This window comes from Calonectris borealis, chromosome 2 (genome assembly GCF_964195595.1).
Source record: "Calonectris borealis chromosome 2, bCalBor7.hap1.2, whole genome shotgun sequence".
Classification (NCBI taxonomy): Eukaryota; Metazoa; Chordata; class Aves; order Procellariiformes; family Procellariidae; genus Calonectris; species Calonectris borealis.
In genome coordinates, this window is record NC_134313.1 from 5,539,287 (window position 1) to 5,559,471 (window position 20,185).

Sequence of the window (20,185 nt, forward strand, 5' to 3'; positions counted from 1 at the left end):
TGTTCATTAACATCTATCCCTGCATTTACTCTCCTTTTGTACCTGCCTACTTCAGAATCAGGGCAGGATTTCAGAATTGGAGAAGTTATTGAGGAACATGTGTGATGACTTGCCCCTCCATTCCTTCATGCCCTCCAAGAACAGAAAGCAGGGCTGCCTAATTTCCTAGCACACGTTTTTCTAAGAGGTTCTGCAATTCAGCGTCAGTAGACAGAAAACTCTTGATGGGAATGTTCCACATAAAAGTTACTTGTATTTAAATTATTTTAGATTCTGTGATACCTGCGGTCAGCAGTGCTTGTATCTAAGTTGATGGAGGTAAAACCTTTGAGGCAGTTAAGAACATGCATCAGCCACTTGGGCGTTCGGCTGCAATAGTACTGCCCTGGAGGCCTGGATGCAATTTGCCTTTAATTAAAGAAAGCAGAATTCTGTGATTAATATTACAAGAAGAATTATGTATTATATTTCCTGACTATTTCCAGAGGGGAATTGAACTCTAGGAGGGAATAACTATCCAGAGGAGTAATGCTGTATACTCCTATCTTTCTGCTATCTTTTGGAAGTAACAACTTGTGTTCTAGCTAAAAAATGCACACAAAATAACTTGTGAATGTGTGGCTGCAACAGCCAATTAGAAAGTGCAGAGTTTAGTGTGAGATGAATGCTCTTTAGTAAAAGATTGCTGTATATTGTATTTTATCTGTCAGTCTGTATATTTGTTTGTTAGATTGACCTTTGATTCACCCTATTCGTTAATGTGGAATGACTATAGCATGCCTGCCTTTAAATTTAATATTATTCTCCTCACATCTCCATTCTCATTATAAACCCGGCTATTTTTAGCTAACACAGATTTAGAATATGCCTTGTAAGCTTAAGGGGGATTTACTGAGCTCCTGTGTGTATTCACTAGAGATTCCATGTTGAAGCTTACTGATTTAGGATTGGGGAGGGGTAAAATGTACTATTTAATTCCCAGCATATGCCTGCAGGAACTATATTTAGCCTCAGCTACTTGTCGTTGCCATTGTGCTATTTTTACAAGGGGATGCAGCAGTTTCATTGTTCAGGGGCTTAACTAGACTGAAATGTAGATGGATGAGCTAGATAAACATTGGTGTACTGCAAAAATTGCTACTGAAAGTCAGTGTGTAGGCAGTAGGTGTACTTGAGTAAAAATGCACTAAAGCATGAACAGAACAGGCACCTTGTTCAATAGACTGCTTGTGTAAATTCACCTGATTAACACATGTGCTAAGATTATATTTAATTTTGCTTTAGCCTGATAAAGTAGTTTAACAGGAATAACAATGTGGGCTTTGTTTGTATTTGTACATAGAAACTACTGCAGTAGCACAATTTATTTCATTGCTTAATCAGTTATTAAGAATTTTATCATAGCTTTTGCAGTTGCCATGTATATTTTTAGTGGAATACAGAGGAGAAAAATTAGTATGGAGAATGCTTGCTGCAGTTCGGTCCTAGGGGGTGATTACATATGCACTACAAGATGATTACATATGCATATCCTTTTTATAATGCATGTATCAGGGCTCTTGCTATCAATTACTATACTATTTGGTGCTTTAAGGAACAATATCTACTGGGAGAGTCTCCTTTTCCTATTTGGTGAAAATTAGGAATTCTACCTTGATCAATTAAGTATTCCAGTAGATTTAGATTTGCTTCATGATTTGCATTCAGAGAAATGTATAGGTACTTTCTGTCCTTTCTTGGCTGTTTAATTTCTCCTTAAAAATACAGAATTTATTTTTTAGCTAAAAAAAAAAAAAAAAAGAGAGTTGTTGTGTCATTTCTAAAAATACAGAAAACCTAAAATATATTTTGTGTATCAGAAAATCAGACAGGTTAGCCATAAGTGAAAAGACTAATATACTTCAGTGAGAGAGAGAGCAATGAATAGATCTCTTTCTGCAAAGTTCATGATATCACTGCACACTCATTCCATCAATTAGTTTCATGTAAAAATTCAATTCATGATATAATTTGCTTTTTATGAACCATGATACGGTGTTTTCTACAGGTAGAAAATTTCATATATGGTTGTTCATGTATTCCACTTCTGATCTTCATTTCTTATTGTGGACCTTTCTTGGGCAGCCTAAGATTTGTGCCAGGTATTAAAGACATAAAGGGAGGACTAATTTATTTTCAGTTTTGGAATAATACTCACCTTGAAAGAAACCTTATGAGATAAAGGCTTGGTGCTCTTCTTATCACAAATGACATGCTCCACTTCTCGTCCCAAATGTCCTTTCAATACCAATATTTCAAGTAAAGGAAGGTGTAAGTGTTTGAGGGAATGATGTGAATTCCTGCATGGAAGAAGCTTGGAGGATGACAGCAGCATCCAACTCCTTGTGATCTGAGTTTTGCAGTAAGAGACCGGTCCAAAGAGTCAATACTAAGAAGCATGTGTATCTCAGAAACCATAAAATATGTTGCGAGAGCATTCAGATTTCAGTAATGCTGTTCTTTGCTTAGCTCTCATCAACAGGGAGTAATAGAAACACGATGCTAGTGACAGTTAGTTGGAGGGTTTTTTTCTATTAGATTGGAGATTTTTGTCCTCCCAAGAAGAATTATAGAATCTCTAACTAGGCAGCAGTTTCTCTGCTTTTCCTCTTTAGTGGTGTGGGGGTGTGTGTTTTTTTCTTTTATCCTCCTGAGAACAAGTGGGCAGGAAGATATTCAGCTTATGTACATAAGGGCACCTGTTGCTTCTCCCAGCACTGCTATTAAGCCTTATGTTTTTATACTGACTTTATCCTTTAAGCCTGATTTTTATACAGACTTTATCCTTTGTCAGGTTACCCTGTGGAATCATGGACTGTAGACTCAGTGATGGGAGAAAGATGCAAAAATCACAAGTAGTTGTCTTTTGTTAGACTATTGTAAATTAAAACTCAAGAAAGTGCTAATTTAAATTAATTTTGATAGCCAAATGAATACATAGGCAGAGATGTGTGCATTTCTAAATGCCAGGACTGAATTTTTTCATGAGAACAACTCTAAACATAGACACAGTCTTTGCATTCACAAATTGGTCCAAGGACTTGAAGCTTGACGTATTTGAGTCCCATCTTCCTTGGTTTCAGCTACATAGGCATCTCCATTTCCCTTCCAATGCTCACATTCTGATCTTTCCCTGAAAAAAAGATTCAACTGTGTCCAACGTACTGCATTTCTGTATGAACCATGTTGCTGGAGCAGCATATCCCACGTGCTTGGATTGGAAAGCTTGCAGTCTCCAAGACTGGATCTTTTTGGGTTTGGTCTAGTAATGCTTGGCTAAGCCAGACAATTTTGATAGTAAAGATGAGAAATTGAGGGTATGGAGCTACATATAGAAAGAAGGATAAAAAATTTAGTCTGACTAGGGCAAAACACCTCTACTTCACTCTGTGATAACTGTGTGCTGTGCAGATGGGGATAAACCACGCAACTTCTCAAGCGTGAATGAAAATGAGCCCGTAGGACTGGCCTGAGGCAGCAAGGAGCAAAAGGGGGCTTGAATGCACCGTTTGGAACCATGGTCTGCAGCCTGAAGCATCACAGAGGCCCTGCGGGGCTGTGTGAGTATGACAGCCCTGAGGAGAGCTCAGCCTCATGGCCCAGAAGCAGCGAGGAAGCTATGGAAGGGCAGAGACCAGGAGATGCCACCAGCACTGCATTGCTGCACCCAGGGAGCCAAGGCTTGGAACGCTGTCTGTGTCAGCAACGTTGGCGCTCTGAGCATGCTTTCGGCTGGCCATCTCTTTGCTGTTACTAGCATATTTATTGCCAGGGTTACCTGCTGCTATTGAAAAGAGTGTGATTAATTTGAGAAACTCGTTTTCTCTTTGTTACTGCCAGATAATTTCATTAGTTACAGTTAGGCAGCTGAAATTGCTGATCCTTGATTTATTTACACAATCCTCAAAGCTCTTAAAAGAATATAAACATGGCACCCAATAGTAGAAATTGAGAAATTAATTTTGTGGAGAGAGTTCTCTGGTGACTGTTGCGAGATGGAACTGATGAACTAGTACATTTTTATTTCTCTTTATTACTGATGAATATCACTGATTGCCCATCGGAATTGAATATGGGAATGGAATACTCAGAGAAGGAAAGAAGGGGGGAGGCAGACAGAGAATTTAACAAAAATGGGGTTTATAGTCTGTTTAAGGGGAAAAAAAACCCAAACCTGAAAACAAAAGGCATCCAATAAGAAAAGGGACTAGAAGTCAGAAAGAATGGCTAAGCACTCATGACTGCATGGAGCATGTCCTGCTAGTGCTAATTTGCATTAGAAGCAGGAGATCAGGAGCATGATGGGATGTGAAGGTATATTTGAAGATTACACACCTAGAATATGTTCTTTTTGAAATTTGAAGCCCTAATCCTGTGAGAAATTATACTCATTAGTAAGAATTGTTTTCTATAAGCAGTTCAGAAACTAAAAGGGAAAGATTATGTTCTGAATTTATATATTTTTAGTCTGGTCTTCTGTATCTTAATGGGGAACGTGCAATGGTACGTTCTGGTATTTCTTCACAGTTATTGCAGTCAGTATCTGCAGGGTCTCTTAGGAGCAAACAGCCTGTAGCTAAGTACTGTCATTTCATCTTGTATTAAATGTTGAGATCTACTTTGTGTCATTTTTACTGTTAATAAATATTTCAGAAATTAATGTTCCAGTTTGGAAAAAAGTTGAGGACAAAATTTTGCTTTGCTATCTGAAACTCAAAATGCAGTATGTGTGGTGATGCGATACTGTAAGAAGAAATATTATAAAACAGAATCTTCTGGTTCTTCCAGTAGCAAGATAGGCACAGGGATAAAATTAGAGTTATTGCTATTGTAAATAGCGAAGTAGCATAGTAAAATTGCTTAGGAATAAAGAAACAAAGAATAAAGAAACAAATCTTCTAAGCCAAATAGATGATGTAAGAATTAAACCCAGGAGCTTCTGACCTGAACTGTTTCCAACTTTGTAAATTTTACAAAACCAAGAATTAGATGCATAAAAGTATTTTTCAGCAGTGAGGAGGAAAGTATATGAACATTTTATTGATTGTTTACTCGTTATCAATATATCACTATAAATTTGAGTTTCCTGATTACTAATTCACCTACTGTGTATCTCGTTCTCATTGTTGGTAGTTTCTTTGTTGATTATATCTAATGTTGCTGTTCAGTAATGATTTCTGTTTTTTAAAAGAAAATTACTCTTTCAATGTTTTTCATATCTTGAAGGGTTTTTTCTTAAAAAACCAGTCTAATTATGAGAGTTGCTAATATTAAATTAAACTAATATTTTGTGTTCTTCTATGGAATGTTTATTTTCCTTTACATACAGCATGTAATGATTACATCTCTGCAGGTGGATTCTTATATCCTTGATTTATAGTTACCTTAACATACTCTTGGTCTAAGCCAATTTTTTGAGCTAAAATAGTGTTCTTTGCTACATATAACTTTGAACACTTTTTTGGGATAAAGCTTCTTGACTCTTGTAATAAATCAACCCCCTGACTTGAGAACAGCATACAGAAAGGACTGAGCACCATATTTAACTTCCCAGCACAAGAAATCTGCTTCATCACTGCTCTTTCCCCCTTCATTTATATGTTTCTTTTGTCATTAGCTGTTTTGGGGAGATCTGTTCTCAAGCAGTAATGTTCTAGCTTCTGTGTAAGTAGCAATATTCTGTAGAATTATATGGAAATTGTCTTTAGATTTTACTCTCTACTTCTGGGTAGGAAGTATTATAGTAGTAGTTCAGTAGAAATAATTGATCCGAGTTGTAGATTATAATTGTTTGAACTGACAATTAAAAATCAGTATATGAAAGGTATTACTGTTCAGACAGAGGGATTGGCAGAAGAGTACTAAGTGTTGTCATTTAGTTAGGAAACTTTAATGCCAAATGTTTTGCTTTTCATTAGTGGCATAGTGTTATTCAAATAGCAGTTCTTTTCTGATTTTGCTTTTAATTTTGTTATGAAAGTGATTTCCGTGAGCAGACCGGAGAGAATGATTTAAAAAAAAAAACAACTGGTACCTGCTCTGTGCAGAAAATAGGTTTGGGGACAAAATGCATGAGAGAAACCAAAATGGTAATTTTTTGATAGTTTATCCGTAAAATATTTCTTGTCAATATAGTAGGTGGTATTAATGTCTGCTGCCGTTGGTTAAGAGTCTTGTCATCTGGAACTTACAGTCAGAAACACTTTAATTTCCTTTTCTTCATCAATAGAAGGAAGGACAAATGAAGTCGTAAAAAATTTATCAAGCCAAAGTCATCATATAGGTTAAACAATTTATCCGTATTTTTACTATTGAGTTTCCAGAATGCAACTCTGCTTAAAAACAAGAATCCCCTCCCTAGTCCATAGATACTCTGAATTCCAGATGTGTTTAGTTAACAATAGGCTTCTTTTCCTGGCTGCCTGCCCTGAGAGGGCAGTGTACTCCATCCTTCCTTCCTTTTCTTTTTTATGGATCATCTGCAGGCAAAATTACGTTCGTAGTGACACCCTGCCGTTTCTTTTTGGTCTGCAGTGATGCAGTTTGGAGAAATCTAATAAATTCTATTGGTATTTGTGAAGATGAATAGAATCTGCAGCTCAGTTTGTTATTTGTGTAGGTTTGACAAGGCCACTGGAGTAAGTATACAGCATTATTTAAATCGGGGTCTGTAACATTTGGACCGTTCTTCTCTGCAGGTGCTGTGGGAGAGAGTGGTAAATTGTTTTAAATTGGAGCTTTGTAAGCTTATGAAAGTATAAGATTTTTTTCTATCCTAGAGATAGAAAATCAATCTTTCATATAGTATGTGGAGTCCTTTCCAAGGTACGTGTGCGTAGAGGGGTTTAAAGGAGATTGAATTTGGGTTTTTTTTACATCCTGTTGATATTACATGAATCCTAAGCAATAAAGCTTTCTCTGATCAGCTGAAGGCTCCTGAAAAAATTATTTCCTTCAGTCATGCTCTTCCCCTACACATACGTCTATACTCCTGATGTAAAGTCTGCCTGATGTTTCATTTTTGTGTGTGTGTGTACGTTCCCAGAAAGCCTGCAAATTATCACGGCCAGAGAAAGAATATAGATTTGAGTGTTCTGTGGTACTCAGAGATATTAAAAAATCTCTTACATCCCCAGTGTTAAATGTCCCCAGTTACGTCTTACATTTTGGGTGAGAAGAGATGTCCTCCTGTTGTCTAGATTAATAGAAGACCATTAGGTTTTCTTTTCTCTGTTCTCTAGCATGGGGTGTGGGACACGCGCAGGGTCATCAGCAAGTTTTCTTTGACAAACAGGGACCAAGATTATGATGATGCCCTTAAACTCTCCTGCTCATCAATGGCATGTAGTGGTTGTATTTTTTAGACTTTTTCTAGAATTTTTTCATTTGGAATTGGTTAGGAAGGGTTTTGCATCTGGAATGATAATGCTATGTGACCTTTTGAACTAACACTTATTACATGTAATTATATGGGATTGGGTTTAATAAAGCAGCTTTGTGCCATGGTTGTATGTAGAATGAACCATGGATCCATACCACAGTAGCTTTCCCAAGCAGGATACTGAGTGTTAACAGCAATAATACAGAACATACATAGCTAAAGTTTTCACAGATTACTTAATTGAAATTGAAGTCCATTCTCACATTACGATGTAAGTAGTGTCAGATCCCTGTACTTGTGGAGTTTAGCTGCGATTTTTATTAGATGGTCCAGCTGGTTAATTAGAATGAAGTATGTTTTGAATGGGTTTGTGCTTTTTTATTTTTGTGTTTAATATTGATTAGCTTCCCTGACATAACATAAACTTGAGTTCATTAACTACAAATTAAGAATTGACATAAACAGAGTAGACGGGTATGTCCGGAGTGCCCAGTGAAGGTTTTTATTTGTATTATAAGGTGCCTCTCATGAATTTTAATGAAACTAAATTAGGAATTGGAGTTAGCCACTTTACTTAAAAGCAAGCTGGAAGTAGGCAAAACATTTAAGTGCGCACATGTAGCAAAACATTAAACTCTTGATTTTGGTATTATTTAAATCACTGGATTGTGGTTATTTTAAGAAATTGATTGTATCCGTGTTTCTGTTCCTTCAGCCAGACTTAGAAGCAGAATGGTATCAAACGTAAATGTTTTGTAAGTTAGAAAATCCTTAGATTTTTCCTTAGAGCTTATGAAAAAAATTAACAGGTTTCATAAGGTGTAAATCTTCAATTGAAAGGGAGAGTACTTTTAACTGTCTGAGGATTGATGACATCTGATAAATATAATTGGTTTCCTGGATAAGTTGTTGACTTCAGGTTTGGGTTTGTTTTGTTTTGTTTTGTTTTTTTAAATAAAGCATGAGCTAAAAGCTAATCCAAGAGGAGACGCGCATCGTTTCAAATCTTTTGAAGAAACGGATGTCGTCCTAGACATAGGCTTCAGCATAATATTGTAATGTCCATGTTAGGGTAGAGGTCTGTCTCTACCTCTGTCCTTGCTCTGAGTCTTGGCAATAGCAGGTGACTGGGGGCCAGAATAAGAGCTGAGGAAGAATCCAGTCATGCTAAACAAACTCTCGCCTTGCTTCCAGCAAATTATATTTCAGGAATATAATGAAAGAAGAGGTGGTGTATAGTCTCTTTGGATGAATCAAAGGTGTGTTCGGAGCTTGAACGCTGATGATGGCATGGGGACTGGTATGCTGGGAAGCTTCCCACTTGCTGTTCATTAAGGAAAAAGACATAGAGCGCAAAGTTTCATCACAGAAATAAAGGCTTGGTACTACTGAGAGTAATGAGTGCATAAGACTAATGCTAAAGAATCATCCTCATTTTTAATATTTGCTAACCAATCATGTTCTATAAAATGAACATCAAAGAAAGACAAGGTTCATGCACTAGATCTAGTCAACAGTGTTGTTTTAATCTGTTAGTTAATGGAGATGAGCATATGTTTACAGTGACTTGTTAAGAGACCAGATGCTTTTAGTTTTGTATAATCTTTATCTGTCCACACTCAAAAACTTTAAAGGTTTTCCATTTGATTATGAAGGTAATGAAGTGGTGAATATTTTTCAAAAGTATGACAGAGCATATCATTTAATAAACGCTAAACTTTTCTAAGCAAAAATAAGCTCTTCATTTTTTCTGCGTTAAATGTGGTATGGAGAGGAATTATATAAAGGGAAGTCCAGCTGACTTTGTTCTGTACTCCTTAGTTTTTGAAAGGATTAGGAGAAGAAGCAACTGTTTACATAAGATGCAGTTATTTGTTAGATTGCCTTTTTTCTTGAGATAATAGAATAGATGGGTTAGGAAGGCAAATTCTTGAGGGCATTAGAAACTTTGTTAGTAAATCACTTCTATGGTCTAATTTAATTGAACTTGTGAAATGCACAGTAATGAAACATGGCTAATAAGTAATTTACTTTTATTTCTTTAGACACTGGAAGCCATTTTGAATTTTAAGTACTCTGGTGGACCAGGACACGTTGAAGGATATTACAGGAACCTTTCACTAGGTCTTCATGTAGAAGTAGAGCCATCTGTTTTCTTTACACGTGTCAGCACCCTTCCAGCAACAAGGTAAGCCTTGTTTTGACTCTTGTATATTTGACTCATTGTCTCTATTATATTGGCTATAACTTAAAGACCATGCTGGAAACCTTCCATATCATCAGCAACATGTAGGTAAAGAATTATGTGAAGAAATTTTCAGAATTCCTCATTTAGGAGTTTAAACTTCCTTTAACTGCAGACTATGATTAAAGCAATCCATATGCATTGGACAATTTCTGAGGTTCAAACATTTTTTCATGATGGTTTATTTTACCAGGGACAGGATATCTCTTGTTTATTGTAATATTTGATGACTTCTTTCTATATCTCTTTGCTGTTGTGGTGTGTTGTGCATTACATTGTTTTGTGTTTGTCTAACAGAGTCTTACCCAAAATGCATGTGTAAATGATTGTCTTTGGATGTGAGGAATAAATTGTAATCATTCTCTCCTTTGGTGCTTGCTTTCTCTTGTAAGCCACAGAGTAGTTTCACATATCATAGTGAGTTTTAAAAATCATGGCAACACGTGAAGGTGGTCAAATGCCATAATTACTAAAATCTGATTGCCTAAAATTCATCAGCAACTGGGTACAATCAGTTTTAATAAGTATTTGTTTTGATAAAATTGTCTTTATTTGCTGCTACATACACGGTTCCTATTCTATATGTTTTTATTAATTTTATATTGCTTTACATACTGCTTAAACAAAACAGCTTTTGCAAAAATGAATTCTGTAAGTTAATGATTTTACCGATCCTTAATCAACAATTTTTTGTTAATGTAAGTTCACCTATGCTAATAGTTAAATACTCTACAATCTTTAAATATTTGGGATGTATTCAAACTCTGGCAGTTCCAGAGGTGGCCTTTGAATAGCTGTCATTCAAAAGATGAATAAACGAGCTTGGATTTGTTGGGAAGAAAGAAGATTGAGAATGGACTTTGTTTCAGTGCATAAGTACTTCTGAGGTATAAATATCAAGGAGGAGGAAATACTTTTTTAGAGGAAGGATGGAGTTAGTGCAAGAAAAAATTGTTACAAATTGGACAGGAATATGCTTTTATTAAAAATCCCCTTGTAATAATCAGCTACCAAGTACCAAAGTAGCAAGATTATTGAAAAGAAAGCCAGTGTGCATAGTGGGAGCAAGTATTTTATTTGGTTTAAAGTCTGAAATAATTTCAGTGCCATTATGTAATACTACTACTAATAATAGTTGAGAGTGAACTTAATTGATTCCTACTGGTCCTAGGACCTTTCTCATGACAGACTTCGGACATAAAACCCAAATATAGGCAAGAAGGGAATATAAGTCTAGGAGATATTGGGACTGTATTTCATTTTCAAAGGGAAGAAATGAATCACCAGTATCATACCATTGCAAAAATGTCAAAGGATGGATGGACAGCAACATAGCTTGCAAAACGTGAAATGTTTCTTTTGTTCCTGTGAAAAAAAGAAGTAAAGCCTCAAGAAAAGTTACCATATCTAGTTTGGGGCTTGAACTTGGAGAAACATGGAGAAAAGTGGACAAGTTGGAGAAAGTCTAGAGCAAGAAGAGTGATAAAATGTGACTTATGCTAAAGCATGAGTTTAAAGAAACTCTTAGTCTTGCTGAAGCCAAAGAGAGGACTGACAGAGGACTTAAGTTTTTAATTACATCAATGGCATTGCCAAGAGGATAGGTATCTGTTTTTCACAGCAGGTAATACAGTAAATAATAACCTTTGCATATAGCAAGGGAATTTTAGGTTAGTCAAAGATAACGAAACACTGAAATAGTTTTTGTAAAAAATGTTTAAAAATGAGACAAACAGAATTGTTTCAAACTGAATTTTTTTAATGAGTGGATTGTGTCCAGCTCTTATAAAAGAGACCTAAAACTGTATGTCTTTATTGGTAAGCAGGTTTGTCAAGCATTTTGCTGCTTGAAAGTGTAGCATAATAGGCATCGTTTTATTCTTTTTAGGAACTGCTCTAGTAAAATAATCTAATGCTACCTGCGAAGTCAGAACACAGTATCCAGAACAGCTGTTTGCAAAATCCCAGGAATCTTATTAACGATGTTCAGAATTTCATCCCTGCAACGGCACATTCTTAGGCCTTCGTAAGGTTTTCAAGGTTAATAAGTGGTCTCTCTTTATCAACCTGGAAGTACCACAGCACCTACTTTAAATAGTTTTCAAGAAGATTCATTATAAAGGTTAAAATACTCAGTTTGCATTTATTATTTGCATGCATGGTCCTCTTCATTCAGTGTCAAAAATGTCTTTTGTACTCTGTCTATGTATACTTTTAAATGGATGGCACGACTGCTCTTTGGTTCACTGCAATTACTCTCCTATAGTCACAGAGCAGCTTGGGTGTGAAGCTGTGAGCCTTCCATAAAAGCTTCAAATACAACATGATGCTTTTCTTTGAAACTCTCTTGTTGGTAAGCTGGCTTTTTGTGCTGGGTTTCCCCAGCTGTGTTTTGTGTAAGACAAGGTTATCCTACCCCTGCCTTGTCAATCTATTCTCAGGAATTTACTATGTGAGGAAAGTATTTAATCCTGAAATCTTTAAAAATAGATTGAGGTGCTAATTCAAAGGTAGAGTTTCTGCGTTGTTCAGCTGTGTACAGTTTCACAAGTCTTATAGCAGCAGGTGCTATATATAGTGGCTCCAATTCAGCCAAGTGTTTCAGCTCATATTGTATGCATTTGCTTCATTCTTTGCCTGTTTATCATACCGATCAGCATTTAAGTCAGTGGAAATTTTATTTTAAGTGATTTGCGGACTGGAGATGTAGTTAAAGGTGTGACTGCTTTTAATTACGGTACCAAAAAGCTTTACTGAGTTGGGGGGAAATACTGTAATATTTAAATTTCTTTCATAAATGTTTTATTGTAAGACCTGTCAAAAGGCTATTCAAATCTTTTTTTGTTACATTAGGTATATATATTGTCTGCTAAGTCATGAATGCCTTTTGTTTTTAAGTGCTCTTATCTCTTGCTGTTTGTTCTATACTATTAGCTTCAGTGATCAGTAACACCATTCCTTTACTCCTGTGTTTCCCCGTGTTGACTCTCCATCAGAAGAAGTCATGTGTCATTCGATACTCTGTTTTAGAGTGAAAAATAGCAGAAATATGTCATCTTCCAATCTAAGGATAACTATTTATCATTAAATGAAAAAAAGATTGGTTTTTGACTGTTGATCATCTCTGCCAATATCTGAGACTCAATGACAGCAAATTATAAGTCAAATTTTGTACTTTTATTTGCTCTGTTAAAATCTTGAATCTGATTTCCTTTTGATTTACAGCTGAGATTTCATTGCTTAAATTCTCTGAGACGCTGAGCTATTTTTGTTTAGTCATTATGAGTAACTGTATTTTATAATTTACCTTCTCAGCTGTCATTTCAGAATGAAAATTACCATTGCTTGCATTTTCTGGATTAAATTTTTTCCCTTTCTTTTATGTTTTTGTTGTTTTTATTTTACATTTTATCTCAACAAAAGCAAGGAACAAGCCCCCACTAGCTGCTGGGCTTAAAAAGTCATAGCAAAATAAAAAACTTTGAACATTGATTCTTCCCTTAGGCCTTTACTAAAAAAAAACAGGAAAAATGTTAATGAAATAACTTTTTTCCCCCCAGTTGTAACATAAAGATTATGGTTTATGTAAAAGTCTTCCAAACTTAATTGGTATTTCTTTTATTTAGCTGCCTGAGCAGATATGCATGGGAAATATCACTGAAACAGCTGGGGATTTGGGTTTGTTTTTTGTTTTTCTAAATATCTAGCCAAAATTATGTCTTCCACTCATGCACCGGTTTCTGCTATATCGGGAGAATTTTCATTAACTGCATCTTCACTATATCTTAAGATGTGTTTAATCCTGACAAGAGGTCCTTTTAACCTTTATCTGTGCTGGTCTGTAGAGGCATCCGTGGTTAGCTTGATGCAGCCCTTGACATGCTGCAGTGCCTAATCTGTTGCCTAATTCTGATTCAGAAAGCAGCTCTCCTGTCGGAAGAGATGATGCTCTGTCAGTAAACGGACGTAATCTGCTCCGAGGTTTTTCACTGGGTATATCAACCTATGCCTGCATCCGAAAAGACTGGCAGAACAGCCTTGTGCTGGGAAATTGTTTGCCTCTGATCATGTTACCTGTAATCCTTGATTCTGCTTGTTTGCGCTTGCCTGGAGATGATTATCCCGTGATGCCTAATCAAGGTGTTTAAAGCAGCCCAGATATAGGGTATAAGAGATAATGAGTTAATGTTGAAAGTTTTCGCAGTGTGACCTACAGCTCACTGACCTGCAGATCACTGAAGTCTTAAAGGGCTTCAGGGATCTGCTTGCTTGACTGTTTATTTACCATAAAATGTAGATAAATCTATATAGTAAAATTGTATTCATTGTCTTCTGTAATTGAGTATACCATGCTAATTGATTCCTTATCATGTCTTAGCCCCAAAACCACTGGTGTGATTCCAGGCCTCAAAACAGTTCAGTTACCAGCAGATTATAGACTGCTAGCAGAGATCTGATGCTAATGGTTCAGTGTAAGGGAAATGTTCTGCTGGCAGTTTCATGTGATATACCTCTTCATTCTGACATACTGTTAACTCTAAGAAAAATCTGCTGTTGAATCTTGTGCTAGCTAGATTGTCTTGAACGATATCCTTTATATGTGTTGATTCTCTCAAAGGCATTATCTGCCAATTTTGGTGGGCACTGAATGTCCTTCCTTATAGCCTTTATCAAAGAGCAGAGAGCATGAAAAAATGCCAGAAAAAATACTGCTTCACTCCACACGTTTGCTAAGAATTCAAGTAAGGCATGCTCTGCATGCTGTGAGGTGCCTGTTGGTCTCCTGGTGTCCCTTGCCATTATGCCATCAGTACAAAATTGTGTTAAATAAGAGCCATCTGCAAAGGTTGGAAAATCTTGGTCTAGCTTATTACAAAGGTGGCGAGATGGTCTGAATTTGTAGATGAAGTCAATCTGCAGTGCAACAGGGATGCTTCCTTCACTTTTGGGCAAAGTTCAGAAGCCAGATATGTAAGAATATTCTTACCTGTAAATTCTACAAATTCAAGGTGGTGAACAAGGTAAATTTTTTAATTTTTTTGAAGCGGCGGAGTTTTCTTCCTATCTTAAAACCACTGTACAGCTGACGAGACATCAGCTGCAGATCTCTTTTGGCAAGTGCAGAGGCCTACACTCTGTTCTTGTAATTGAGTCAGAGAAAAAAAAAGGAACTGCAGCAGGTCTGACATTGTTAAATTCAAAGTGTCAGTTCATCTAACTGTAGGTTCAAGTTAATTTTCCTTTGTACCATTAATGTATATCATTTATTGAAATGTTTAGTTCTGTAAAGAAGGCATCAGATCATAATAAAGCCCGCAGTGTGCTCCCTAATCTAAGACCTTTCATTGTTTTGTATTTAATGTTAGGATCTAGTTTTTCCAACTTGGTTTCCCCAAAGTGTTTGGAGACTGAAAAACAACAATCTTGACTATGTTGAGGTTCTCAGGAGATCCTCAGTTTGGTGGGTAGAACTTTGGGTCTTAATGAAATCAGACATAATTTTCAGAATTTCCATTCCAGTTTCCAGGGTTGCCCACATTTTCACTACAATAAATTGCAACACAGCCTCTTCAGCCATGTCAGGTTTGGGTTAGAAATCCTGATCATACAAGGGAAAGAGTAAACAGCATGTTTCTTTGGCCATGTTCTAACAAACATTTTTGTTAGGCAATAGAAAAGTTCTGTAGCATTTTCGGAAACACTTCTTGGTTTATTGTAGCTGAGTTTTTAAATTAAATGTTCACATTTGCTACATTCAGAATAAGAATCATCTACCTACTGACAGGCAGCTGTTGTGAGTCTTCTGTTTCTCAATATTTCAATGTTCAAATGTCATAGAGCTTTGAGGGGTGGAGAAAGACTCTTGGTTGGGTGCTTGAAGAGTGATCCGTTTAGTTTGGAGGAAGGCTAAGATATGACCTGTTTAAAATGGATGGCTGTTTCTACATGGAGAAAATAATTAGTATTAAATTCACTGTTTTGTTAATGAAAAATAGTCAAAATGGAAACCAGGCAAATTTAACTACAAATAAAGCTCTCATTTTGATCGATTAGACATAATAACCATTGGAAAAATCTGTCAAGGAATGGGTTTAATAACCATTTTTTAATGTTCTCAGGACTGGATGTCTTTCTAGAATACATTATTTATCTATAAACACACCACTGAGCTCAATATAGATTCCACCGAGTGGGAACCCATGACACATGGGAGGTTACATCCAACAGTTAAATCATCTTGCTAACCTTAAACTCTGCTAGTGGTATAATGTTGCATGTTGCAGAGGGTTCATGGAAGAGCAGCAAAAAGTAGCTTACAGATTGAGAGAATTAATTTTTGAGATCAAAATGTTAAATATGTATGGTTTGGCACATGAAGACGTGAGAACATAAATCTGCAAATATTTATAGATATGCTGGGAATATTTAGCATAATTGAAAAGGTTTACAACTGGGAGAAGTCGGATGAGGACAGTTCTTGGAATATTTGAAAAGACCTTTTAACAGTAAGATTGATAATCTGATTTAGTCATCTAAAGTGAGTCTTGAAAGCTTAATTTTTAGAGAATTTAGTAAAAATAAAATTGAATTAAAGAACCCCTATTGAAAACACAATAGCATCAACAAAGATGCTCTAGATTGTTGTTTTGCTATGTTGCTCTTTGTGTTTGTCAGTGGATTTTGGAGAATAGGGTTGTCATCTGGCATGCCATTGCCTGTCGTCATTGCCAATGCTTCTCTTCACTTTCTGATGTCTCTTTTTGAGTAGAGATGCCTGTTTAAAGAAAACGGAAAAGAAGCAGAAAAAAGCGTGGATGTGAAAACACTCCATGATTTCAGTTGATGGGGAGACTGAGCTGAGTCAGGATGTAGATAACTTGCCAAACCCCCCTGAGCATTTCTTGTTTAAACTGACTTTAAAACTAAGCTAGAATCAGAACTGCAATAAGATTATTCACTGAAGTGAGCTGTCATTAGAGCATGGCAGCTGCATCTGGTTTTTAATACTGTGTTAAATGTTACTGAAGAATATCCTCTGCTGTCATTTCAGAGTGCATTGGAATAGTAATCGCAATACCCCTGAAAGAAATTTCTAGTGTAATTGTCTCTTGCCTTAATCTCCCATGGCCCCAGTTTTGTGACTATTTTTGGAATCATAACTGGTATTGTAAGATTTTAAAAACACCGCATGATTCATCACATCACTAATTTTTGTTTGTGTTATATCCTGAATTCTGCAATAGGGGATAACAGAAATTAATTTATACAATAAATCTTCAAGACGCTGTTGAATTAACTCAATTTTTAATAAAAAAAAAGAATTCTTATTTTTTATTGTTTGAAATGAGTATTGACTTAAATTTGCATGTTATTCTGAGACCTTCAGATTATAAATCAATCAACTGAAAATGTTTCCTTGTAATTCTAATTTTTACCTGTACAATCTTCTGATGTATAGACTTTTGTGTTACTTGTAAAAGAAAATCTTGAACATGAAATTTATGGCAGATTTTTCTAAAGGAAACATCAAGGACAAGATGGACATAAGGAAGATCATTGAAATGGAAAATGTTTGCATGTTGTGAATTTTAGTATTCTTCCACTTAGGCTCTGAAACTGTTTGTTTGACCCAGGCTTATTTCCTTTCCATTAGCAGTCGAAATGACAGATGAAAAGAAGACTAAAACCCTTTCAAGAACTTTTGTTCTTTATCCTAGCGTCTATATACAGTCCAGTACAGTTTTAATTCATCTTCATTTAATTTGGACTTTTAACATAATGCAATAATTTGTATATCATTCCGTTCAGAAAAGACAGATGTTGTATTTGTGGTGTCTGCTGTATTTTTCTGGATAATTTTATATTTTATTTCCTAGGGAAATGAAATTTATATGTTCACTCTAACTGTTTCCCCCTCTTCCCTAGGTAAATTTTGACTAATTGCAGCTTCAGGGAAAGGTTAAATATATAGCTGCAGATTGGTGACTGGACAGAGAAGAGATATCCTAATTTATGTCCCAGTGAGGAAAGGCAGAAGCAGGGGCTCAGCAGTTACCTGCTCTGTTCCCTGTGCCAGTTGGCATGGATGAGCTCAGGGCCAGCCACAAACATTGCGCTGCCCACTGCGGTTGATGGACGGGTGAGAAAGCTGTGGATAGTTTGGGGGGTGTATGATGAGGAGATAGAAATGTGGATATATGAGAGTTGAGGTTTTTGTGGTGCAATAGTGTATTTCTGTCCTGTATCTTCCAGAATAATCCATGAAGAGTGGATTATTCGGGTTTTGCAGAAATGGGAAACTCTGTACTAATTCATATTATTTTCTTAAATGCTTGTAAGTCCATGAGTATATGGAATAAAACTAGATGACAGTTTAATTTTGCATGTGTTAATGTGTTATGATACCATGCTATCTCAATAGATGTTCTGGAGGGAAAAAAACCCATAAAACCAAAACACCCAGACACAAACTGACTTATTTTAGATGTGTTTGACCCAAAATTTAAAAAGGAGTTGGTAACTACAAAGTGACCCAGAACCTCTAACTGGGAAGCCATTGATGTCCCTGCACATTATGTGAAATGTTGAAGATGGAGTTCTCCGCCTTCTCTGGGATGAATGGTAACTAACTTCTACTTAACTAGACTTAGAGGACTCAAAATCCACTTAAAGTGGATTTTTTCCCCAGTAACTCACCCTGTACCTCCCTCCCCAATCCACTAAACATTTAGTGTAAACTCTTATATGGTTTGGAAAAGTAAGAAGAAATTGGGTAAGTGTGGGATAATCTTTCCCAGTTCCAGGAATCAGTGGCTTATGTCTGGTATTTCTCAGCCAAAAATTTCAGTAGGCCATTATGGTATATAATTTAATCATCTTTAGATCCATTTATTATTTTGAGTGTTTTAAGTTTTTAAAAGCTTACATACTTTTTTTTTTTTAAATTAATTTACCTAGTATGGAGGCCAGGGTTAATGGTCTAAGATTTATTCCATTGCCTTAAAATCCTTAAAACAATATGACATTGGAAATTTCTCTGATACGGAGCTTAGTTTAAGCAACAGATTGCTGACTGGACTTACACGTAGTAGTTCAGCAAAGTCATGTTGGAGTTCCTTTATCACACTTGCATGGTTATAATTTGCCTCTCAAATCTCATTTATTGACACTTTGAGACAGGTTCTTTAATTCCTGTCTCTCAAAGGACGGCCTTCTCTAAGTTCACCTGTAGTGAAAATTGATGTAATTTGGCTTTCTTGCTAATTCTTTTTTTTCCTGGAACTTCCACTTTCACCCAGATCGTAACTCAGCATCATCAGGTCTATGCAGTACTACTGATTGTGGCATGTTAAAAAAAAAAAAAAATTGATGCTAGTTTTCAGATCTTTAGCAAATTGCTTTTTAACAACTTGAGGTTTTCTTTTTTCCTTTTTGAATTTATTATGGTGTTACTTCTAATTTTCCAGAGCTTATACTTTGTCTTGGTTTCCTTACTTGGATACAGGTTCCAGTATTTCAAGCTTGCTGTTTTAATTAAAATATTTTTGTAACCTTTAGTTGTATTTGTTTTTCATTGCTCAAATAGTCTCTTTGATACTGTCCTGTATTTACTCTGAACATCTAATGCTTCTTCTACAGTCTTAATGTTACCTTCAATCCTTTTATACCTGTATTTTATTCTTCTAAGTTTTCAAACTACTGTGATAATTCTGTAACTTTGTTTTTTATTCATTAAAGATTTCCCTGGAGAATTAACTTAAAATTGACAAGGAAAGAATTATTTCCCCTACATGTCTATTTTGTGTAGTGTTTGAAGAAGATTAAATAGATGTCATGATGATGAATAATTTTCACTGCATAGTCCAAGAGTTCATATTTGGGAATTTTTAGTATTAATGATGGTGTTTAGGACTGCAGAAGGGCTGCTGCTTGTATAGGTCCTTTATATTTATGGCATGAATTGTGTTATATACAAAACTTTGGTTCTGCTGCCAAAAGATATTGCACAAGGTTTGAATGTTATTTCAGACAACTGTTTGGTTTTGCTATGGGATAAATAAAAAATTCCTTCCATGTTGAATTTTGTAAACATAGTCTACACTAGAAGTCTCTCTTGCAGATAATAACTTCGTATCTACTGGAGAGGCAGAAGTTTGCTGGTCTTTACAGGTCTTGTCCCACTCTCCCAACGATGAGATGGAAGCCAGGCTTTTTTTTTATTCTTTCTTTTTCATTCCTTACTGGTAACAGGATAGCTACTTACTCAAATACTGCCCTTCCAGTTATTTCTTTCTTGTGAGCTGTTAAGGAAGGGAGTTTCTAGTAAGAGTTATGACTCCTTATTTGTTATAAATTCTTGAGTTTTGACATGTTTGCTTCAGGCACTCGGCTACCTTCATGCATTCTTCTTTATATTCAGTATTCATTGAGGTTTTACCCAAAGAAAGTGAAACCCCTTAAAATACGTATCAAAAAAGCCTCCACCCTCACTTTTGCTTTTTACTTTTGCTAAGAGACAT

General features: G+C 35.9%; 1 protein-coding gene across 17 annotated transcripts in view; it reads left to right on the top strand.

Annotated features, from left to right (window-relative positions):
- Nucleotides 1-20,185, top strand: part of TRAPPC9 (trafficking protein particle complex subunit 9) — a 542,043-nt gene that overhangs the window by 176,605 nt on the left and 345,253 nt on the right. For all 17 annotated transcript variants that reach the window (XM_075141098.1, XM_075141106.1, XM_075141108.1 and 14 more), the window contains one exon: nucleotides 9,466-9,608. In XM_075141098.1, the coding sequence (XP_074997199.1) occupies nucleotides 9,466-9,608 (143 nt within the window). The remainder of the gene's footprint in view (nucleotides 1-9,465; nucleotides 9,609-20,185) is intronic.